At 46.6% G+C, this 24,165-nt stretch overlaps 1 protein-coding gene across 2 annotated transcripts; it reads right to left on the reverse strand.

Annotated features, from left to right (window-relative positions):
- Positions 1–11,791: 11,791 nt before the first annotated feature.
- On the reverse strand, positions 11,792–19,943 carry LOC127292455 (casein kinase 1-like protein HD16). 2 transcript variants are annotated; one of them, XR_007845154.1, is made up of 18 exons: positions 19,437–19,943; positions 18,839–19,198; positions 18,612–18,758; positions 16,170–16,280; positions 16,006–16,079; positions 15,857–15,926; positions 15,709–15,764; positions 15,560–15,631; positions 15,378–15,472; positions 15,130–15,202; positions 14,928–15,057; positions 14,633–14,848; positions 14,423–14,553; positions 13,643–13,817; positions 13,466–13,556; positions 12,716–12,873; positions 12,111–12,220; positions 11,792–12,005 (listed from the first exon to the last, which is right to left on the reverse strand). XR_007845154.1 is itself a non-coding variant. In XM_051321847.1 (18 exons), exons 1-18 carry the CDS (start codon positions 19,683–19,685, stop codon positions 11,946–11,948), a joined length of 2,460 nt encoding a protein of 819 aa, XP_051177807.1. In that variant the 5' UTR covers positions 19,686–19,943; the 3' UTR covers positions 11,792–11,945. The 2 variants fall into 2 exon arrangements, 1 of the variants encoding a protein (XP_051177807.1); XM_051321847.1 differs by having other exon boundaries at positions 12,111–12,302.
- Positions 19,944–24,165: the final 4,222 nt, after the last annotated feature.

The raw sequence follows: 24,165 nt of genomic DNA on the forward strand, positions 1-24,165 counted from the left end.
GGACGGCCCGGTCACTTTGCGTCGCCCCGCTGGAGGTGGTGCCAGACGCATTTCAGGTCACGGCGGACACAAACGGTCGTTGAGCGTCCATTTGCGTCGCGCCGCTGGAGATGCCCTAAGAGCATCTCCAACAGGCGCTGTAAAAGCCCCGCGCGGCAAAAAAACCGCCGGTTTGCCGCGCGCGGGCGCTGCCGCGCTGCTCCAGCGGAGGCGGGAAAACGACACGCGCGCTAAATTTTTTGCCGCCCACGCGCTTTCGCGCTATCTCGCGCGGGATATCTGCCGCGTGCGCTGCCGTGCGCGCTAGAAACACGACACGCGCGCGGCCAATTGCCATCCCTCCCACGCGTCTTCGCCTTCGTCCGTCTCTCTCCCCGCCTCTCTCCCTCCCGCGCCACTCCGCCTCCGGCCGTTCCGCCTCCACGCGACTCCGCCGTCGTCGCCTTCGCCCCCGCGCGAAGATGCCTCCGCGCCGCCGCCCCCTCCGGCTACCACGGCGTTCGGGCGCTGCCGAGCGGCCGATTCGACGCGGAAATCCATTCCGGCGAGGAGCGGATCCGCCTCGGCACGTTCGACACGGCGCACGAGGCGGTGTGGGCGTACGACGCCGTCGCGTGGCGGCTGGGCCGCTCCCGCCGCGCAATGAACTTCCACGACTTGTTCACACGGGAGCAGACGGAGATGCTGGCGCCGCCGCCGCCGATGATCACGCGGGAGGAGCAGCGCCGACAGCGGGAGCTAGAGCAGCGCCTTCTCATCGCCGAGCGCGACGAGGCGCTTCGCCTTGAATGGGCGCGCCGCTTCCCTGAGGACGTCGCCGCCACGGCGGCCTTCTACGCGGAGAAGGAGTAGAAGGAGGAGGAGAAGGCGGCGGCGAAGGCGAAGAAGGAGTCCGCGGCGAGGAAGGCGGCGATGAAGGAGGAAAAGAAGAACGGCGCAGGGCCGTCGACCATCGTCCTCTCCTCCTCCTCCTCCTTCGAGTGGACGACGACGCCGGTGTCGAAGACGACTCCGTGCAGCTCGGACTTCGATTGGGAGTCGGACGAGTAGTTTAGTAGTCCTATATGTCGCATTGTATCGTTAAAATTTTAAATATATTCGTATTTTCGATCAAATTTTCATAGTTTGTTTGATTTAAATTTTCAAAAAAACGGACGGATTAGCAGTTTGTGCCGCACGCTGTGCAAAATAGAGCCTCTACCGGAGGTGCGTTTTTCGCACAGCAACGCGCGCTGCAAAATAGAGCCTCTGTCGCGGGCAAATTCGCTAACACGCGCGCTAGCGGTATACAGCGCGCCGAATCGCCGATTTACAACGTCGGATTTTGCAGCGTCTATTGGAGATGCTCTAATTAGCTAGCAAGAAACGAGGAGAGAGGGCGAAGACATACGGATCGATCTTGCCACGGAAAGCGGAACCGTTGTGTGATCGTCAGAGATCGCGCGCAATACATAGATCAAACGTCTGATAAATCATATGCGCACGGCACGGCGCACCAGCAAGAGGAGAATAGCCAAAGTCTGGACTAGGACTAGGATCAGGTACGCTCCGGGCTCCGGCACCGGCACGATGAAGCAAAACTCAACTTTGACGATAGAATCCGATATCGGTCGGGTACTGGAGATTCGCCCGTATCACTTGATCGGTCGCGAAAGAACAGGAATTTGCCCAACGCCTAGTGAACCTACACGCCTACTACATGGCTAGCCTGCACGGATATGACAGCACTTGGCCATGATGACACTCTACGTTCTCTCGCCCTCTCTTTGTACTCTTCTGTCGCAGCACTGCTACTCTGACGGTCCCTGTCAAGCTGAAGGGACATACAGGTCAAGGTGTCTACCCGAATAGCTCTGCACGGCGAAGAGACCTGAAGGAAGAAAATATATAATGATACGCCCAGGTTACTCGTCGATTACAGACCGCGAACCAGATGATCCATCAGTAATCATCGACCGAGACATAGGGCGCTTTTGGTAGCCTGTTACCCTCTTGGCTCGTATGGGGTTAGCAATTTTCGGCTCATTTCGTTGCAAAGATTAAGTCGTGTTCTTGCATCGTACGGGACTCAAAGCAGTCCTAGGACAGACCTTGAGAAACGCACGGTTCGGCAGTTTCTCTTGCGACAGACCCTGACGATGTAAATCCCCATCCCCGCTGATGCAAACTTTGGCCCCGCGATGCAAAAGGTGAAACATCCACCGAACGTGTGTTTCAGGAGCTTCTTTAATCTCTCTCCTTAATCCACTCCATGGGAAGAGCTCCTCGACAATGGCCACGACCTCCGCGACGGCCATGACACGACCACGGACTCAGCGACGCACTACGGGAACCAGTCAAGGTGCCGACGGCCAGATCCTGTGCCGACGGCAAAATATCGGGGCCGTCGGCACAGGACTCGTTCTGGCCAGGCCAGCAGGTCAGCCGTCGGCACATGAAGGTCTGTGCCGACGGCAACCGTCGGCACAGTTTCGGCCGTCGGCATAGCCTCTCCGCCGTGACGGCGAGCTAACAGCGTCAGACCTGTGCCGACGGCAAAGCCGTCGGCATATATTTTCAGCCCTGTGCCGACGGCAAAGCCGTCGGCATAGCTATTTTCCATTTTACGACATTAATCTTAAAAAAATCATAACTAAATCATTATAATTCAGAAAAATACAAATAATATATCAAAATTTTCAGAAAAATAAGTTCTATCTTGGAAAAATATCAAACTTGAAATATTTAAAATGAAAAAGATCTTCATGCCCACCGTTTTGAATATAGTTTGAAACGGGCATAAAATATTCGAAAACGATCCAAACAATGTGAAACCTTCGCATGGTGTCATATTATGTGTCATAGTTGCAAGGAAAAATATTAAAGTTGGAAAATTGCGAACATCACAAAAAATCCTTCACAAAATGAGCTATCATGTTCGAGGTTTCATGACATTTAGGTCAAACGACCATATTATGGATAGAATCGCGGCATAGTTTGTGATAATGTGCCCATATTGTGCACACATGTGCATCTTGGGATGTCTTACAATATTGCAGGAGGAAGTTTTCCATTTTATCGCACGAAAAAACCATTTTCCATTTTTTAGGTGCCGAAAACGGGGTGTTTTCTGAAGCAACCACCAAATTAAAGATTGACATTGGTACCAACACATTTTTAAAAAATACTAGACCAACTAAGATGCAAAATTTCTCAACCGGTGTATCTGAAACCTTTCTGTCCACCCCTCATGAAAAAGACAAATTCCTGCCGAATCGGCAGGAGGCCGACCAGATTTGAACTACGGGTACATGAAATATTGCTCAAGATTTTTTGTAAAAATCATTTTTAGATTCACAACATGCTATTTCATCAGAGATCCAGTGCAAGTTTGGCGAGCCTCAGCCCCGGGCAAAGGATCTTCATGCCCGCCGTTTTGAATATAGTTTGAAACGGGCATAAAAAAATCGAAAACAATCCAAACAATGTGAAACCTTCGCGTGGTGTCATATTATGTGTCATAGTTGCAAGAAAAAATATTAAAGTTGGAAAATTGTGAACATCACAAAAAATCCTTCACAAAATGAGCTATCATGTTCGAGGTTTCATGACATTTAGGTCAAATGACAATGTTATGGATAGAATCACGATATAGTTTGTGATAATATGCCCATATTGTGCATACATGTGTATATTGGGATGTCTTACGATATTGCAGGAGGAAGTTTTCCATTTCATCGCACGAAAAAACCATTTTCCATTTTTGAGGTGCCGAAAACGGGGTGTTTTGTAAAGCAACCACCAAATTAAAGTTTCACATTGGTACCAACATATTTTTTTAAAATATTAGACCACCTAAGATGAAAAATTTCCCTACCGGTGTATCTGAAACTTTTACGTCTATCCCTCATGAAAAAGACAAATTCTTGCCGAATCGGTAAGAGGCCGGCCAGATTTGAAATACTGGTACATGATCTAATGCTCAAGATTTTTTGGAAAAAATATTTTTAGATTCAAAATATGATATAGATGTCATATTTGGATTCCTCTCATTTTTCTAATCGATTTAGACATATTATTTGTCAAATTTTGATTTACAGATTTAAAGATATTAATTATTCCATATTAAATAAAAAAGAAAAAATAAATCACTTTATTGTCCATTTGAATTCAAGATTAATATACTTATTCTTGTAGTTTATGTAGGTAATTGTTTGGAATTCAAAAAATAATGATGTGCAACATCAAGTAATAAGGGTTAATAGTATTGATATGGTATTATTGTCAACAAGGTGTTATTTCTTTCATTGAATCTAGTCTAAATGGAACCAAAAAGTTAAGCGTGCTAGGAGTGGAGTAGTGTGAGGATGGGTGACTGACCGAGAAGTTTGACCATGAGTGGAATTTGACCTAATATTAAGTGTAGTTAGAGTTAAAATGGTGCATGTGAGAGATTAAAAAAATTGGGATAAAAAAATATGAAAAAAAAATTTAAAAATTTTAAATTTATTTTTTTGAAAAAATTCAAGCCAGAATTACCAAACGGCGTTATTTCTATGCCGACGGCTTTGCCGTCGGCACAGCATCCTGTGCCGACGGCCAGCCTGTGCCGACGGCAACTTTGACTGTGCCGAGGCGTTATTGTGCCGACGGCTGCCGTCGGCACAAGCCTGTGCCGAAGGCAAAGCAAGCTGTGCCGACGGCCGCCGGCCGTCGGCACCTTGACTGGTTCCCGTAGTGACGGCCATGCCACGGCCACAACAAGGAGCTCCGCCATGGGCGTGCGTCGACGAGAGCTAGCAGCAGCCTCCTCTCCTCGCGTCGCGCTCGGCCGCTCCCGCCCTGCCCAGCCCAGCCCCCGGCCGCGTCGGCCTGGCCTGACCGTGCTTGTCATGGCCGCGGCTGGCCCGACCCGGGCAGCACGCGCCCGCGCTAGCCCCCCACGCCGGTCGTGCCGCGCACGGCCGCGCCGGTCGTGCTTGCGCCTAGCCGCCCCGCCGCGCCTGGCCGCGCTAGCACCGGCTCGCGGCGTCCACGCATCAGCAGCGCCACAGCGCCCCGCCCCCCGGCCGCGCCTGCGCCCTCGCCGGCCTCGTCCCGTGCTGGTCTCATCTTTGTTAGAGCTGTGGAGTTGATGATAAGTTTGGCTAAATATGACTTTATTAGCTGATAAGTAGAAGATTAGTAGGTACCAGATAATATTACACAAACTAATACATAGCAACCAAACACCTGTAAAGTGTTATCTCTGGGAGGAAGACTGGTACTCTTTAATTCAGTACTCTCTAATATGGTGTTGTAGATGATATCCTTCTTCTTCTTGCTGAAAGGTGTTTTGCACAAACTCGACTATTATAGATCGAGATTTTTTTGGCAAGAAGATAGCGAGAAAAAGAAATATCGAATGGTTAAGTGGAATGTTGTATGCCGTCCCAAAGATATCGGGGGTTGGTATTCATGACCTTGCGGTTAAGAACTCAGTCTTACTAGGTAAATGACTTTTCAAGCTACTTACTGAAGATGACGTATGGCAGACCCTTCTTAAGAGAAAGTACATTGGCGAGAAAGTGTTATCCCAAATCATATGAAAATCAGGGGACTCGCACTTCTGGGCCGGCCTAATGGCAACGAAGAAATTTTTCTTCAAATTTGGTACTTTTTCAATTAAGGATGGATCGCAGATACGATTTTGGGAGGATTCTTGGTTAGAGAATAGACCTCTCTCGGAACAATATCCGGCGTTATATAGCATTGTTCGTCGCGAAAGTGATACCATTGCTCTAGTAATGGCGACCTCACCACCATCTGTGACATTTAGACGAGATTTATACGGACAGAGAATTATTACGTGGAATTCCTTACTTCTTCGTTTGGAATCCATTCAGTTATCCCAAGGGCCGGATGAATTTCGTTGGAACTTACAATCCAATGGGAAGTTCACAGTAAGTTCGTTATACAATGCAATTATCCAATCTGACATTCCAGTTGATAAGAACAAGAAGATTTGGAAGATGAAAATACCGCTAAAATTTAATTTTTTGGGATGGTATTTACGTCGAGGGGTAATTCTAACCAAAGATAATCTTCTGAAACGAAATTGGCTTGGGAGTACCAAGTGTGTATTCTGTCATCACAATGAGACAATTAAACACTTGTTCTTCCAGTGCCGTTTTGCCAGATCTATATGGTCATGCATCCAAGTAGCTTCAGGCCTGTATCCTCCGACCAGTGTAACCAATATATTTGGGAATTGGCTTCATGGTATCGATCACAGGTTTAGAACGCTTATTAGGGTGGAAGCGCTTGCCGTTATATGGTCGCTATGGCTATGCAGAAATGACAAAGTTTTTAATGATAAGAATTGCTCCCTTTTGCAGGTTATATACAGATGCACCGCTACAACCCGTTCGTGGTCTGCGCTACAGAGAGTGGAGAACCGAGACTTATTTACGGAGGTCTGTACACGGTTGGAGGATACGGCAAGAGATATTTTTTCCCTACATGGATGGCAGCATAATCTACGGATTGCGCCTCCACCATCATCTTAGGCGTTCAACAATTGCTCATTAATGATATGTATTTCGCCTACGTACGTCTTTTTTCTTTGGAACTATTTGTGGCTGCCGAACGGCTGTGTGCATCCTAGTTATGCAGAGGCCAGGTGTAATTGCTTGATTAAGTAATAAAGCACCAATTTTTAAAAAAGAAAAATATTGGGCAGGTTTACATGGTTTGAAAGACAGGGAGATGCTGATAGAAGCACCATATGAGCTTCAAAGGATGGCGTGGAGGGTCAAGATGCTTCGAGAAGCAATGATAACCCTGGACTGCTTGGGGCTCCGATTCAAGACGATGTTCGTGGACACCCGGACTCACGGGAGGAATGATTCTGCTGATATTCTTCTCACTTGATTGGTGACAACGATAAATTTGTTGCATCCTGCATTCTGTTGATCATATTTGTTGGCTGATGTAGCCCTGGTGCTGTTGTAATACTGTTAATATCATAGCCTCAAGAACTTCGCTGTTGTTAACCTTAGCATAGGTGGCACTTTGAACAATTTTATTTTTCGTTCAGCCTAGATGCTGAACAATGGTTTGTCCTTTCAACAATTTTCTTTTTCACTGAGCCTGGATGCCTAACAATAGTTTGCCCAGTTCCGTTATCTTCTGATAGTGGAACCTGGCCGTTGTTGATCATACGGAAAGAAAAAAAACTAGGTAGTCCACACAAAAATGTTAAATGTGCAACCCGCTACTACAACATTTTAAATTTTAAATTTTTGGTTATTGATTAATTTTCTAAAATCTAATATTTGGCGCGCAGAGTAAGAGAAAACAGAGCGGGGGAGGGCGATTTACACAGAAATAATCCAAAAGTGAAAGAAAAGCACAAACTGACCCTCCGGCCAAACTATTTCACCCATCTAACCCTTTTGTGTGGCACCACTCCCATGGGCGCCACACATGCCAGTGTGGCGCCGGCCAAACTATTTCACCCATCTAACCCTTTTGTGTGGCACCACTCCCATGGGCGCCACACATGCCAGTGTGGCGCCCGTCCTGCCGGCGCCACTCTCCCAGCCGACGTGGCGCCCTCGACGTTGAGCTGGTGCGCCGATCCGACGTGGCAGCATGTGTGGCGCCCCTCCCATCGGCGCCACACATGCATTTGTAATTGCCCAAAACATACTGTAAGACAAATCGTCTGGGACTTAGCCGTTTTGCGACCCTGTTTGTGTGGCGCCGATGCCACGGGCGCCACACCTCACAGTGTGGCGCTGATGCCATCGGCGCCACACAAATAGCCTCGCCAAAACGGCTAAGGACTAATCGTCCGGAGCCCCTGGATGTTTTCGACCCAAAAGTTGATATAAGTTGGCATGTGTGGCGCTCGTGGCATCGGGCGCCACACAGTGCAGTGTGGCGCCAGTGGGAAGGGCGCCACACATTGACTTGTGTTAAACCCATGAAAAATCCTACCATGCTCCAACAGTTTTGAATACAACATTGGACAGAATATGTACGACACAGCATAATAGTTGAAATTACAAAGAAGGTTCGACGACATCAAAGTTCCAATTACAATAAGGTTAAACGACAATGAAGGTTCGAGAAGATCAATGTTCACACAATATCATGGTTCGACAACATAAAGGTTCGACAACGAGAACATAGCCAAAGGGACATCACTGCGTGGCAAAGGCTCCCTCCCCCCTCGCCTTCTTCTTCTTATGCTTTTGATCCCCATCTTCAAAGCACACGAGCATAATCTCCATCATCACCAGCATTGCACCAAGGTCCATGGCGTCGCTTCATGGTTATCCATCACTTATAGCTACTATAACAACTACTTGAAATAAATCTATTACCTGATGAATAAACATGCAGGTCTTAACAAATTTAAAGACAACCATTAGGCTCCTGCTGGTTTCCATAATACAATAATGAACATCTCATACATCAAATATAATTATCATCACATCATGGCCATATCACATCATCAAACCCTGCAAAAATAAGTTAGACGCCTCTAATTTGGTTTGCATATTTTACGTGGTTTAGGGTTTTCGAGTAAGATCCAATCTACCTACGAACATGAACCAAAACGGTGATACTAATGTTATCAATTGAAAGAGTAAATTGAATCTTAACTATGGTGAGAGAGACATACACCCGCAAAGCCACTTATGCAATACAAGTTGCATGTCAAGCGTGGAGCAAGTCTCATGAGACGCGGTCATGTAAAGTTAGCCCGGGCTGCTTCATCCCACCATCCCGCAAGATGCAAAGTACACTAGCCAAAAACAACAAGAGCATCAACGCCCACAAATCCATTGTGTTCTACTCGTGCAACAGATCTATGCATAGACACGGCTCTGATACCACTGATGGATTCGTTGCATGGAAGAAAAAAAAATCTACCGCAAAGACGAATAAATCCAAGATCTAATCTATGGAAAAGCCAAGATCTAAACTACCAAGATCGAAGCAACGAGATGTATGTGATACTAACCATCGAAGATTCCAAAGCCTACGAGATTAGATCTCGTTGTTGATGTAGTCGATCATCCAGTGCTGCAATTCGGCAGCACTTCCGTACTCGGTCGTGCGTACGGTGTCGACGAAGCCCGTCCTCTCCCCGTTCCAGCGAGCGGCGGAGGTGTGGTAGATCCCCTCAGAATCCCAGCAGCACGACGGCGTGGTGGTGGTGGTGGAGGAGAAAAGTTGCAGGGCTTCGCCAAGCCGGAACAACTCTATGGAGGAGAGAGGGGGCGTCCAGGGTTTGGTCTGGAAGGGGTGGTGCGCCCCCTTCCCCCTCCCCTCTTTATATAAGGGGGAGGTCAGTTGGGGTGCCCCCAAGCCCATCTAGGGCTGGCCGGCGGCCAAAAGGGGGAGGGGGAGTTTTCTTCCCCCCAAGTTGATCCCCCTTAGGGTTTTGGGGAAACCCTAAGGGGTTGGCCGGCTGGGCCTTGGGGGGCATGTGCCCCTAGCCCATTAGGCTAGGGAGCATCCCCTAGGCACATGCTAGGCCTCCTAGGGTCGTGGTCCCACTGGTGGGACCCCCGAAACCTTCTAGAACCTTCCTGGTCATCCACCGGAAAAATCCCGAACTTTTTCGAAACCTAGAAATCAACTTCCCTTATATGAATCTTATTCTCCGGACCATTCCGGACCTCCTCGTGATGTCCTGGATCCCATCCGAGACTCCGAACAAACTTCGGTCTTCATCTCATATTCCGAATCTACTTATGCGACATCGAACCTTAAGCGCGTCACCCTACGGTTCGTGAACTATGCAGACATGGTCGAGACTCCTCTCCGACCAATAACCAATAGCGGGATCTGGAGATTCATAATGCCTCCCACATATTCAACGATAACTTAGTGATCGATTGAATCATTTACATACGATACCGATTTCCTTTGTCACGCGATACTTTACTTGTCCGAGGTTCGATAATCGGTATCTCCATACCTTGTTCAACCTCGTTACCGACAAGTACTCTTTACTCGTACTGTGGTATGTCATCTCTTGTGATCCAGTCACATGCTTGCAAGCTAATCAGACGACATTCCACCGAGAGGGCCCAGAGTATATCTATCCGTCATCGGGATGGACAAATCCCACTGTTGATCCATATGCTTCAACTCACACTTTCCGAATACTTAATTACATCTTTATAACCACCCATTTACGCAATGGCGTTTGATGTAATCAAAGTACCCTTCCGGTGTAAGTGATTTACATGATCTCATGGTCGAAGGACTAGGTAACTATGTATCGAAAGCTTATAGCAAGTTGAACTTAATGACTTGATCTCATGCTACGCTTATTTGGGTGTATGTCCATTATATCATTCACCCAATGACATAACCTTGTTATTAACAACATCCAATGTTCATGATCACGAAATCATGATCATTTATTAATCAACAAGCTAGTTATACAAGAGGCTTACTAGGGACTCCTCGTTGTTTACATAACACACATGTATCAATGTTTCGGTTAATACAATTATAGCATGGGATGTAAACATTTATCATGAACACTAAGATATAACAATAACTAATTTATTATTGCCTCTTGGGCATATCTCAAACAGCAACGCTGACGCGCCCAAGGTAGCACCTACCGGAGACGATCGGGTCGGCGCATCGAGGTGCTCAGCAGCCCCTCTCTTGGCAGAACCTCTACCCACCGATGGCCTTGAGGACGAAGCCTGGACGGAGGTTGGCGCGGCGGAGTACCACGAGGCTGGGCGGAGCCACCGTGGCTTGCGCGAACTGTGGGCCCCTGTCCACCGCCCTCCACTGCGTAGTGGGAGGCGCGAGATCTGTCGAGGTAGCAGAAGGGGTGAGATCTGAAGTGGGAGGCGCGGGATCCGGCGGCGGGGGAGAGGTAGCGGCCGCGAATAACGAGATCAACGGCGTCCAGCCGGAGGGATGCACGTGGATCGTCGGTGAAATTCTAGGGAGTGAGCGAGAAGAGAGAGAAAGAAGATGATGTTCGGTTGGTGACGAGGAGATAAGAAGAGGAGCGACGTGGCCGTTTTTTGACCAAGCGATGAGGCCGATCGCACGGTGCGTGACCCGGAGGTGCGCTCGCTCGCAGCCCCCGGGGGAATAGGATCATTTTCCATATCCAAAGCTCGTTCTGTACAGTCCAGACACGCGATGTCGGACCGGCAAGCCGGCATCGGTCGGTACGTGCTCAAGGTTCGCCCATATCAGTCGGTCGGTCGGTCGTGCGAATCTGTATGCACGACGTGCCCATAAACTCGATCTCCATGCTCCAACACGGCTAGCCTGCGCACGGATATGACAGCACTTGGTCATGATGACACTCTACTCTCTAGTTGATCGAGCACGTACGTAGAGCTGCACTCTTCTGCCGCAGCACTTGCCGTTTAAGCCCTGACAGCAATTTACTGCACGAGTTGATAGCTGAAGGGACGTACGGGTCACACGATCACAAAACCACGAACCCAGATGATCCATCATCGGTGACCCAGCAAGACATGGTGCAATGATACCGCGCGAACGCGTTGTTAGGATGAAGATGATCAAGTTTGCAGAATTGCGGTGAACCCAATATGAGTTTTCAAAATGTTTGGCAATCTGGTTGACGACAATATTTTATGATTGGGGATGTGAAAGTTGGGTGAACGATTGTAACCAAAGGACATTGCCTGGTCGACAAAATGAGCTTTGTGACTCCCACATATCGCTACGAACACACTGCAACAAACAAGTTCAGCGTAGTGCACGAAGCACCAGACCTACTGCAACAAAACGGTTCCGCTGTTGGTTCAAAGCTAGGCACCGCAGCAACTAGATGACATTTCAGGTGCACGCTCTCCCCGTTTGGAGTCAAGTTATCAACATAGATTGACAGCAACAAACCAAAACACCACCTGCGATTCTTTACAATTGGAATAAGAGTATCACCCGGCCCATTGCCGTCAACACTTGGTTCGCCCATAGCAGACTGAATTAATGCGTAGCTTCTTCGCCCATTTTTCCTGAAAAATTGTTACCACGCTACGGTTATATTCAGACCTACGAATGAACATATTACTACATCCATGTAAAATATGTTGTAAGCTAGTGAAAAATGCTCAAGGTACCTTCACCATGCGGTCGCTGGGGAAGGCAGAAGTTCGAAGGGTTTCCTGGGCCTCATCCATTGGCTTCCTCTTTGGTATGCTCAAGATAAAAGCTGCTTGGTCAGGCGTGCCTGCACATGAAGTTATTCTGTAACCACTCTCCCATCGCCGGTGGATTCCTTCACTCGGATAAACAAAATCCAACTCCACAACCTGAAGATTCGAAGACATATTCAGTTTCATTGCGGCCTCGCCTAGGAGACCGTAATATGTATAAAATCTCAGGCTTGCTACAAATGTTTTTATGTTAAATTCTCTAAGATTAACTACCCCATTCTTGCTGCAACATATTTAAAATATAAATATTTAACAGGCAAGGCTCAGGTTGCCACTTGTAAGACGTGAATCACCTAAATGTCCAAAGCAGTTTTAGATAGCTCTGCAAGTACATACACATGCCTGTGTGTTTTTGTGAAGTCATATGCAGACTGTGTAGATGTACATATCAGTGTTTAGCACAGGTGAAGTTATATCATACATGAGGAACCGCAAAATTCATGAAAGGATTATTTACAAAAGATTTTTAATATGTACCACAAATAAGAAGTGCATGCACGTGTTTTAACCTGATCAGAGTAACCCGCATTCCTCGACATGACAACTACCCAACGATTTCCAGCGGTTCCCATAGATGTGACATGAAAACCTTCTTTCCACTTTCTATTGATCCAGTTATAAGGAAAATATTCACTGACTTTGTATGCCTGCTGTGTATATGGAGTTCCTGTAAAGATTGCAAACACCAGAGATTAAAAGAGCATATCATGGAAAGAAAAGAACCCAGTATGAAGCATCAGGATCGCATACATTAGACAGATGCTGATTATATATAGTAGCGAACTGTCAAAGCGTTACGTAAATATTAAAAACAAAAAATAGTAAAAAGTAGGCTCATCACTAATTTATGAGAACAATGACCAATAGCAGATAAATATAACATGCCCCAGACACTAAGCGGACTAAAAATGGTGTGCAACCTCCACAAACTAATTCTGATGACCTCTACATAACCTTGGTGTACAAGATGCTCTGCTAAATGTTTGTTTCAAGATAACTCTTCATTTTCAAAAGAGAAGGACTGCGCGCATGATAAAATGAGGTACAATATCGGTAGAATGGTAATCTCCCCTCCCCCGCTATGACCCCATGCATGCTTTGTGATGAAACATTGATGTGGTGCACCATACTAGGAGAATATTGTCTATAGAAGTATATTATTTTAAAAAATATAATCTTTCACGAAGGAGCTATTGGAGCAAACGACAACAGGTCAGTAAGAACAGTAGTTGTTGACAGAGAACAGGTAATTCACAAACCTCTGGACATTACAACCAATGAGCTTCCATTGGTTGCTCCAGCTATTGATGTTATGTAAAACTTATTATCCCACTGCTCCATAATCCAATCCTACATACAAATTTACAAACAAGATAGTATTGAGGATTCTGGATTCAATAAAATGCAAACTTGAGAAGGCAGAGACAGTAGCCCACCTTGTGCACGAAAAATTGGGAAACCTCGTAAACTTGAGAAGAAAAACCAGTCCCAGCATCCATGACGAGAGTCCACAGATTTGTTACAGAAGCTACGCAACTAATCAACAAGCCAGCTTCATTACCTTCTTCTATACACTGATGCAGCCTTGAATTAGATATATCATAGTGGTATCTACAAAAGGCAGAGAACATATATTGACATTTACATTAATCAATAACACCTTTAATTTAGGAAGGATATTAAACATTCATCAATATCCAATAAAAAAGGTACTAACAACTAGCATGGATGTCTTTTTAGTTACAGAAAAGCATAATCGTATAGCTTCGGGTAGATGATTTCACCAGGATATCAGATACAATTAAGGCACGAATAATGTGGATGACATCTAAATGTGGAGTTTCAGACCAATAGATATGGCACACAACATCAATCGCCACAAGACAGGTGTTGTATTCAACTGAAATAACCAAAGACAATAACTGGATCTCCGCCTTATTAAGAAAAATAATTGGAGGTAAAAAGTCACATATTCATATAAACAAGCTATTTAGAACCATCAAACGCTTAAAGTTAACTAATCCTTGATCTCAGGTGTGAAGAGTATATGAGGACTATGTGGCACATATGGAATGTGGCAGGGATCTCTGGGGACTTGAAGCACTAGAACAGGCCACTTTCAGAGGGCAAGGGAATGAGGAAATAATAATCTGAGCAAGCAAAAAAAACGATTTGAAGAATATCTCACAATTTTCATATTTAGAATAAATAATTACCGCTGCTTTGTGGGCCAACTAGCATTATAAACCGAAATCCACTGAGTTGCTGGGTTCCCCGACCGAACTTTTTTCATAGGCCGTTCATCTTCTTCAAGATTTACTACCATTCTCCCACGTTTATTTCCAACCTATAATTTGCATAACAGAAGCATGAGTAAATCTAATACAAGCAGTACAGATACATGTTGTCGATAAAGCAGTATAGACCTCTAGAGCTCCATCGATCCTGATGGGTCTTGAAGCAGGTCCTTCAATCATATCCTCAAACAGAGAAACAAGTTTTCGGTAATTTGGTACTTCATCAAATTTCATAGTAGTGACCATCTCAACAAAACGTTTGAATGGATCAGGACAGAATTCACACAGCATCTCTGGAGAAGTTTCCATTTTCTTCTTACAAACAAGAAAGCTCCTGTTATCTTCCTGCATTAATAAGCCAGCAACACTGAAGTAGCGAATTGAAAATACTATTAAAACTCTGTTGAGCATATCAAAGGCTTACCTGAATGCCTTTCCATGGTAAGCTTCCTCGTAATAAAAACATAAGGGTGTATGCTAGTGATTCCAAATCATCCCTCCTACTGCTTGTACGACCTAAATGGGCATGGACACTCGCATATCTAACTGTTCCCCTACGAAAAAACGAAAGGAAATAAGTTAAATAGGTGTGGTAACTTTGTACAGAAAAACTAGTCAGAACAAACCTAAAAATGCCTGGCCTCTGGTCATATTGAACATGCATGTTGGATGACGCTATGTTCCTTTTCCAGTTGGATGCTGCATAATTTTAATATCAACAAAACCATGTGAAAAAAGATTTGTGGGACACAAAAGACATCAACGTTCTACTAAGTAGCCAATGTCTTTGAGTTCTGAGCAAAGGGCAGACTGCATTGAGAACATGGGACCGAATATCCATATACAAAGAACATTATCTTATGCAACAGCATACCTAAACCAAAATCAACCAGGAAAATCTTCTTTTCATCAGCTGATCCAGGCTGACCAAGCAAAAAGTTTTCAGGTTTCACATCACCATGTACAAAGCTGGCAAAAATAGGAGGCGCAGCAAGAGTTGAATAGTAGAAGATTAGAGGAAATGCATCTCAGAAACATCAAATGGCTTTAAATTACCCTTTCGAATGGATCTTCTCAAGAATTAATATGGCTTCAATGGCAATACAAGCACCCATTTGAAATGTCACCCTGTTAGGAGTGTTGATACTTTCAGCAAATGGTAATTTGAACTAGTGGACAGGTTAAAATATTGATGAGATACTTACTCCTGTCCCTGTGAATACCAAACATCCTTGAGGCTTGGACCAAGCATATCCATTACCTGCAATTTCGGAATGATGGTTCAGTGGAAAGATCATAATGAGTTAAAAGGAATTTCTGAATGCATAATTGTTTTCCAAAAGTTAAACTCACAAGAATGCAGTAGTCTCCTTGGCAACCCATGTGGTGTACTGATGGTATACCATAACAACCATTGAGAGCCCTGCGCACAAAATGTTAATATGCCTTGCTCCACAGAGAATTATATAAATGTAAAAGGGATGATTGTGTATAGTTCTTACTGATAGACTTGCCACTCAAATGGGGGGTCATAGCTACCTGCTTTGCTTCTTCGAAGCTCAAATTTTAGTGCAACCTACATGATATTGATCAAGATAAGGTTTGCATATATTAAGAACAGACTTCGGCATCCATCTAGATAAGGCAGTCAGGCAACAGATGTAACCTCCTTGCTTGGACCTCCAAGAGTAACAGGTATTTGTCTGCCAACATAGACCTTGCCAGAGCCACCTTGACCTAACTTTCTGCCAGTTATATACCCTGGGCCTACATCAACCTGCATAGTTATATAACATTTAGAACTTTAGCTTAACAAATGGCAGTAAAAATAGCAGATAATATTTTAGTGGTAGATCAGTAAATATATATATCAATACAAGAGAGGTAAGCTAAGTACTACTTCGTGCAAAACTATGCATAAGCAGGGAAACATGAGAAACCTATTTGGGTGATGAAATTTTATGCAAAACCGAGCTATTGTAAGTTAGTCGATCCAGATTATAGAAAATGCAATATTTTGCAGAGTTATCAGCCCGTCCTAATTTTTCTTTCCAAAGAGCCAAACAGAGCAGGATTGTGTTACTCTGACAAAATAGCACACTGGTCTCCTCTTTTACATGTTGAAGAGTAGCATAATGATTTGCTGATCCCTCGAGGACAGTAGAGTATAAAAACTTTTATGTGACTGCTGGGGCCTCCGATTCAAGATGATGTTGGTAAACACCAGGACTCAAGGGAGGAAAAATTATGTTGCTGATTGTATGCTTCTGAGTTGATTTGTGAGAAAGATAAACTTGTTGCATCCTGCATCCTGTTGATATCTTCTGAGTTGATTTGTGACAAAGATCATTATCCTAACCATGTGGAGACTCTGGAAGGTTCAGAATGATGCAATTTTCAAAAACATAACACCCAACATGCGTGATCTGGTCGTGTCAATCCTTGAGGAAGCCAACCTACGGATGATGGCCGGCGCCAAGGCGCTACGCCGGCTACCCTTACATGCTAGACCTCCCGATGCTGCAGCACCTTAGAGTACCTAGGCCTAACAAAGTTAGCCTTGTATAGTTTCATTTTCTTTTCTCTGAACTTCTTTTGTAGCTCTGCTAAACCCTGTATGCTCCCGTCTTCTCGATGGCTTCTTCTAATATACAATGACGCATGCTTTGGCATGTGTTCGAGAAAAAAGAAAATCCCTGGGTCCTGTTGTAATACTGTTAATATTGTACCCTCGAGAACTCCGCTGCAGTTAACTTTAGCATAGGTGGAGAATTGAACAATTTTCTTTTTTGTTGCACCTGGATGCTGAAACAATGGTTTGTCCTGTTCCGTTAACTTCTGATAGTGGAACCTGGCCGTTGTTAGTCGTATGGAAAAAAATAAACTAGCTGGTCCACACGAAACTGTGCAACCTGCTACTATAACATTTTCGTTTTTCTTCTGCTTTAGTAATTAATTATTAATTGTTGGTGATTGATTAATTTTCTAAATCTAATATCTGGTTCCTCATTTTTAAACATTAAAGATGCACTTCTTTTCCGCAGCTTGAGTTAAAAATGTGCAACGAGTTGCTAGAACAATTTCCAATCTAGGTAACTGCATGTTTCCGATAATTAATATGCAAAAATAATTATACTTGCAGAATGTGCAATTACATTGTTAATAATTGAAATTGTCCTAATATTTTATATCCAACTTTTGATTTAAAAAATGTGTAGCTTGGCAGTTGCAGATTTATAATACTCCCTCCATCCCAAAATAAGTTGCTCAACATATCTAGAAAAAGTTGAGCAAGTTATTTTGGGATAGAGGGAGTACTATTTTAGTTTTTTCTGGAGTATGAAATTATAATATTACAAAATAAAAAACTAGATGGTAGCCTAGTTTAAAAAGCCAGACCGTCGATCAAACCGGTCGAGCTCTCATTTAAAGGTCCACAGGTCGGACAAATGGTTCTAATTCCATTGTCGCGCCAATTGTTAACAAATTAGCGGATTCCATTGTCGCGCCAATTGTTAACAAATTAGCGGAAGCGCTGACGTCTGGAGCGCCTGGCAATTCGAGCGCTCCTGGTTTTCTCTAGTTCGCAACAAACCTGGCGATCTGGCTAGGATTTTGCCGGTTCGCTTGCCTGTACGTTCCACCTAGTGTAAAAAGCCAGTTAGGGCACCGGATATGGTATTTTACAATCAGGCCATTGTCCGGTACGGTTTTTTCAACTAGGGATGGTAGGCTTGGTGGAATTTAACTGTACCAATCCCAATTCCTCAGTTCGATCCTGCATAAAGATTATACAGTCTATGTGGGCCACTACTAGTGCACTGGCCGAGAACTGCTTTGTAGCCAAAGACATATACATTAAGATTTATCAAAGGTGTTTCAGTGAAATATGAACATCCAATGTTTTCCCAAAGTGCCAGCATGGAGAAGGATTGTGATATTCAGACAAAATAGCACATCACTTTATTTTACATGTCGAGAAAAGCATGAAACTAATTCGGTGACCCCTCAAGGTCAATAGAGTATAAACCTCCTATATACCTATATTCATTGATCAATTTAATATGAACAGAACAAGTTAGGTCCACTGGAAATTAGGAAAGCATACCCTGTCTGGGACTGGTGGCATTGCAGGGGCTTGGTCTTTGGTGGTAACTTCTGGGGGTTCATTTCCCCTAGGCTCCAAATCCGGGCTTTCACTTTCATCAGTGCAACTGGCACCGCAACAAGCGCATATAGCGGTATGATTAACAGCCTATGAATAAAAACAGTTACTTGATCAATCAGTGTGAGAAAAAAAAAAAGATGCAGAAAAGAAAATGAGGCCATGCATACCCTCTCAGGTTGTGGCGTTATCATGGCTGCGCTCTCAGGTTCCTTGTTCAAACCATGGTCTTGCCGCACTCTACCTGCACTGGCTGCCTCTCCAACGATACATTGAGGGAGGTCCTGCTGAGGCAGGTCAGTCTGCACACTGGGTTTGGGTGGCGGCCTTCCTCTTCCCCTTCCAGCCCTCCCTCGTGGAGCCGTACTGCCAATTTGATCCTGGCCAGTCTGCAGCAAATCATCAGTAACCCTGAACCGCTTGCCTCCATGCTTGGATGGTGGCCTTCGTCTTCCCTCGTCAGTCCTACTCCTAGCACGCTTTGCAGCCCTCCCCCGTGGAGTGTCATTTTCAATTTGATTGTGCAGAGCCTACCAACAAAATTGAACAATCAGACCAGGGCAAGTGGACACATTGATCGAACAACAGTGATCACCCCGTTTCAGCAGGCAGGCAGCAGTGGTGAGGGTTCAGTTAACAAAACCTCGCAGCCACTGGGTCGCGATCAACAAGAGAAGCTTGCGGAAGTAATGTCACTGACGAAACAAAAAAAAAAACAAGTGCAGCCCCTTATCGAGTGAGGGGAAAGCGTATTGATCGAGTGCGTACCGTTTCAGGCAGTGCCGGCGTGGTGGAATCACCAAGTGCAGCCGACGCAGACCCGTGGGCGGCTCTTTCACCGCCCCTTATCGAGTGATCGGCAACCCAGCCGCCGCCCTCGTCGTCGCTGGTCGCCCTGTTCAAATCAATGTCCGGCCGCGCAGGAACCGAGGCAGGCGGCGCGGCGCCGTCGTCAGGGACGGGGCCGGGCTCGCGCATGGAGAAAAGGATGGCGGCCGCTTCCGCCGTGGACGCCATGGTAGCGCACCGGGTCGGCAGAGAGGGTTCAATGAGCGGGGAGGCGGACTGGTGGAGGAGGAGGAGGCCTGGGGCGTGGGATATAGCGGCTGGGTGCTGGGCGGTGGGCGGTGAGAGGGCGGCATTGATGGAGGCGAGGGCGAGGAGGGGACAGCAGCGGCAGAGCAGAGCAGAGGGCAGCAGGCGGCGGAGCGGGGGCAAAGGAGGGGGACGACATGACCGGCCGCCTTGGAAGTTGTATCTGCTGCCGCTCGAGCCATGGCCCACCTATGCACTCTCCAGTCTCCACGGCTCCTTCCTCCCGTTTAATGGTAGTGTCCAAAATTTATTTCAAATCCGATAACGTTAGGGCATCTCTAGCTGGCCGACGCATCCGAAATGTCCGTTTGCGTCGGCCCGCGGACGCGATGTGGCCCAGAGTGATCGTTTGCGTCTTGGATACCTCCAGCGGTGCCGACGTATTTTTTGTCCGGGAACAGCGTCAAGCTCGCTACTGGCGTTTTACGTCCCGTCGAGGACTGCCGCCGGTGATTAACTGTTCCCGCGCGACGACGATCGTTCCCGCGCTTACCCAATACATTGGCAAAACGCCCTGTGCCAACGCCGTTTTCCGCCCCGCTGTGGCTATATATGGTGGACACCGGCGGGGGCAACGGGCACACCTCAAGCTACAATCCATCCATGGCCGACCACATGAATTGGGAGCACGTTGTTCACATGTGCCGCCAGCTCCACCCGGAGGAGGAGGAGGAGGTAGCCGCCGGCGGCGTTGAGGCCCAACAGCTGGACCTGGAGGTGGCGGCGGCGGAGGCGGAGGTCGCGGAGGCGGCAGAGCGCGCGGAAGGGCGCCTCGCGGCGACCAGGGCGGAGATCGCCAACGCCATGGTCGAGCTCGCCGACGCGGGGGCCGAGCTCGCGGAGGCGCGGGCGGCCATCGCGGCCCCTCCGGCCGATCTTGTCATCCACGACATCGCGGACGACGACGCGTCCCCGTGCCCATGCGCTTCGGCTGCGGCGGCGACCGGCGGATTCTGCCCGCGTCCTTCGAGTCCCTGGGCGGGACGCCCGGCGCCGTCGAGCTTGGGTGGAGGAGGAGGAAGCCCACGGCTATGCGATGGCCATGGCTCGAGAGTTAATGTGCTCCGACCTGGACTCGCTCCAGCGTAGGGGCCCTTCTCCCGCGCGGGTCGGCGGGAGAACCGCAAGGCCGGAGCCGCCATCGCCGCCGGGGACGAAGCGGTGGCGGCGACTAGGGACAGGGCCCGCTTTGTCGCCGACATGGCGGCGATCCAGTCGACGGTCTAGGCGAACGAGGACGCGGCGGCGGCGGCGGTCCAAGCGGTGGCAGAGGAGGAGGCCCGGGCCGCGGAGGCGGCGGTCCAGGCGGCGGCGGAGGAGGAGGAGGCCCTGGCGACGGCCATGTGGAACAGCTCCATGGCCGAGGCCCTCGAACGCTGCAGGCGGCAGGACGAGATGTCCAGTCGCCGGCGTGCGCGGCGCGCGGAGTGCGCGAAGCGCTCCCGCTTCGACGACGTCGTCGGCCCGTCCGGCGGCCAGTAGTAGGGCGCGCGACTGCGAGTAACCGAGGCTGGTGTAGGCCACGCGACGGCGAGTAGGTACGGCCGTTGTAGTTTTAGGTTAACTCGACTAACCATCTCTGTAAAGATGGTCCTTTTGGCCAATCAATAGTAATGAAAAAATCTTTTGCTTACCTAGTCACTGCCGACCGGGCCCGGATGTACCCAACGCGGACACATTCCGCGACCGCCGAGCGTCCGCGAAGACGGGGGGCCAGGTTTGCGTCTCCGCGGACGGCCCGGTCACTTTGCGTCGCGCCGCTGGAGCAGGCCCCAGACGCATTTCCGGTCACGGCGGACGAAGCGACCGTTTTGCGTCGCACCGCTAGAGATGCCCTTATGCAAATATTTTTTGAATGTTCAATACCCACCATTAGTTGGATAGAAGAATCAACGTTCTGGAAATAAAAATTTCACTCTTTTTTATTGGCTGCAAGCCTATCAACACAAGACTTCACCGCCCTCGGTTAATTTTTCAATGGTTTTTATTTTGTTTCAAGATATTTGATCTGGCTCCCTTCCTCGCCATACCATGAAGATGTTGGTATTCACCATTAAGTTACCGCACCATCACCTCTAGTGAAATGTTACCACCGTCGTTAGTGCATCGGATATCGACAAAGAAGAAGAAGAAGGAACATTGGAAATCCAAAGCAACAAAAAATGTTCTCATCTTTGTACCTACATAGGACACCGAGGAAGAAGGAAAAAAAATGCCCTAGCGACGAGAAAGATAAAGAAGGAACCAACAACAAGGGGTAAAAAAAAAAGACAACACCCAAGACCAAGAAAGAGATGAACCGGAAAATTTGGCAACAATAAAAATGTGTTAGATTGCACCCATGTATGACCTCCTACAACAGTGATGAAGAAGAAAAGACTAGGCAAATTTGTTGATGGCGAGGCCGGGACTGACCGATGGTTCACCGACAGATGTTCTGCATTTCCAAAATAAAGAATCGCCATTGTCATTTTAACTAATTTGTTTCTGCAAGGACAACAGCGGTAAAGTCTGTGATCCAAGTTTAGTTTCAACATGACGCTCGATAGAACATGTTGGTGGAAATAGCTGCATGTAAAATATATGTAAAATACATGAGCAGCTCGTTTATCAGTGGCGGAGCGAGACCTTGAAGTCTGTATTGTCTTTTAAAATCTGTGATGTCAAATATATGTATTTTTACTTATTTTTAATATATTTTTCATGATTTATAACAGCATGCAAAGGATTTGCAAGAAACATGTGTGGTCAGTTGACCACATGTCACAATGTTGCCCCGCCACTGCGTTTATACGAACTTTGAAAGTTGTGTGAGCGTGCATTGCGTTACAAAATACCCATCATTCTATATTAGCACGAAAAAGGGAAGAAAAAAGAAGAAGATAAAAAGTTGTAAAGTACCCTCGATAAGTGGTGTTTTGGCACATGGGATAATATGATCCCTTTATTTTAAAATGCATCAAAAAATTGAAACAAAAAATTCGCATGTATATCTTCATGTGCTACACGTCTACAAAGTTTTTTCATGAAAATTCGACTTGTCTTGTGGCATTTGTAAAAAAGATAAAATTCGGTGCTAAAAATAACGCTTGTCACAACATAAATTTTCTCTTTTTTATATAGAACACAAAAAAATATCGATTTTTTCTTGAAATTTGATTAACGCACATATATTGTGGAGATGTACATGTAGATTTTTTTGTCAAAAAATTTTGACACTTTAAAATATATTTTCTTAATACAGGGAGCATACATACTTGGAAACCAAATTGAATTTCCGTCTGGATAAGAACAAGCAGCTAGGACGAGCTAGCATATCAGCTCCAAGTACTCTTCTGAACTTGTGTCCCAGCAAGCAAGCAACTGCAGTTCTACTTTTCTGATGCTCGCAAAGAAGTCAAAGGCTATACGTAGTAGTATCAGGGCTACGGGAGTATAGCAGGTTGCTTGACCGTACGTATCACTGTACCAATACTCAGGTGGCGTGCGTACCATTACCATGTAAACCCTGAGTACGTAACCACCTAGCCCTGCACGGATGTGATAGCACTTGGTCATGATGGCACTATACTCTCTACGTACTTTTCTGCCGCAGCACTTGCCGTTTGCCATCGCCTGCCTGACAGCAATTTAATGCACTAGTTGATAACTGAAGAGACATACAGGTCAAAGTGTCTATGCAAATCAGGAGTAGCTCTGCAGAGTGAACGAAGACAAGGAAAGAAGAGAGATGATGCCATTTCAGCAACCACAGACACCATCGGTTCAGATTAGATTGCCAACCTGATTAATTAGTATAGCTCATGCTGGGTTCACTGTGCATTATATTTATCCCCACACTCGGTCTTCTTCTAAACAACAGTAAGCTCCAAGTGTCTGCTCGCTGGGCCAGCGTTGTGCAGGGAAGCTTTCTTCAGCACCAGTTAGCACGTTCGAAGCTCAATTTGGAGAGCTGCAACACATATGTCATACGCGTGGGTGTTCTGCCCGTGGCATCGGCGCCACACAAACAGGGTTGCAAAATGGCTAAGTCCCAGACGATTTGTCTTACAATATGTTTTGGCCAATTACAAATGCATGTGTGGCGCCGATGGGAGCGGCGCCACACATCCTGCCACGTCGGATCGGCGCACCAGCTCAGCGTCGAGGGCACCACGTCGGCTGGGGGTGTGGCGCCGGCAGGAGGGGCGCCACACTGGCATGTGTGGCACCCATGGGAGGAGCGCCACACAAAAGGGTTAGATGGGTGAAATAGTTTGCCCGGAGGGTCAGTCTGTACTATAGTTGCGACAAAGGGTTATTTCTGTGTAAATCGCCGCCTCTGAATGTGTTTGGCCAAAACCATCTTTTTTGAATGGGATGTAGTCAGCTTTAGATTGTGAACCCAGCCTCCAGAAACCTC

Source organism: Lolium perenne, chromosome 4 (assembly GCF_019359855.2).
Source record: "Lolium perenne isolate Kyuss_39 chromosome 4, Kyuss_2.0, whole genome shotgun sequence".
Taxonomy (NCBI): domain Eukaryota; kingdom Viridiplantae; phylum Streptophyta; class Magnoliopsida; order Poales; family Poaceae; genus Lolium; species Lolium perenne.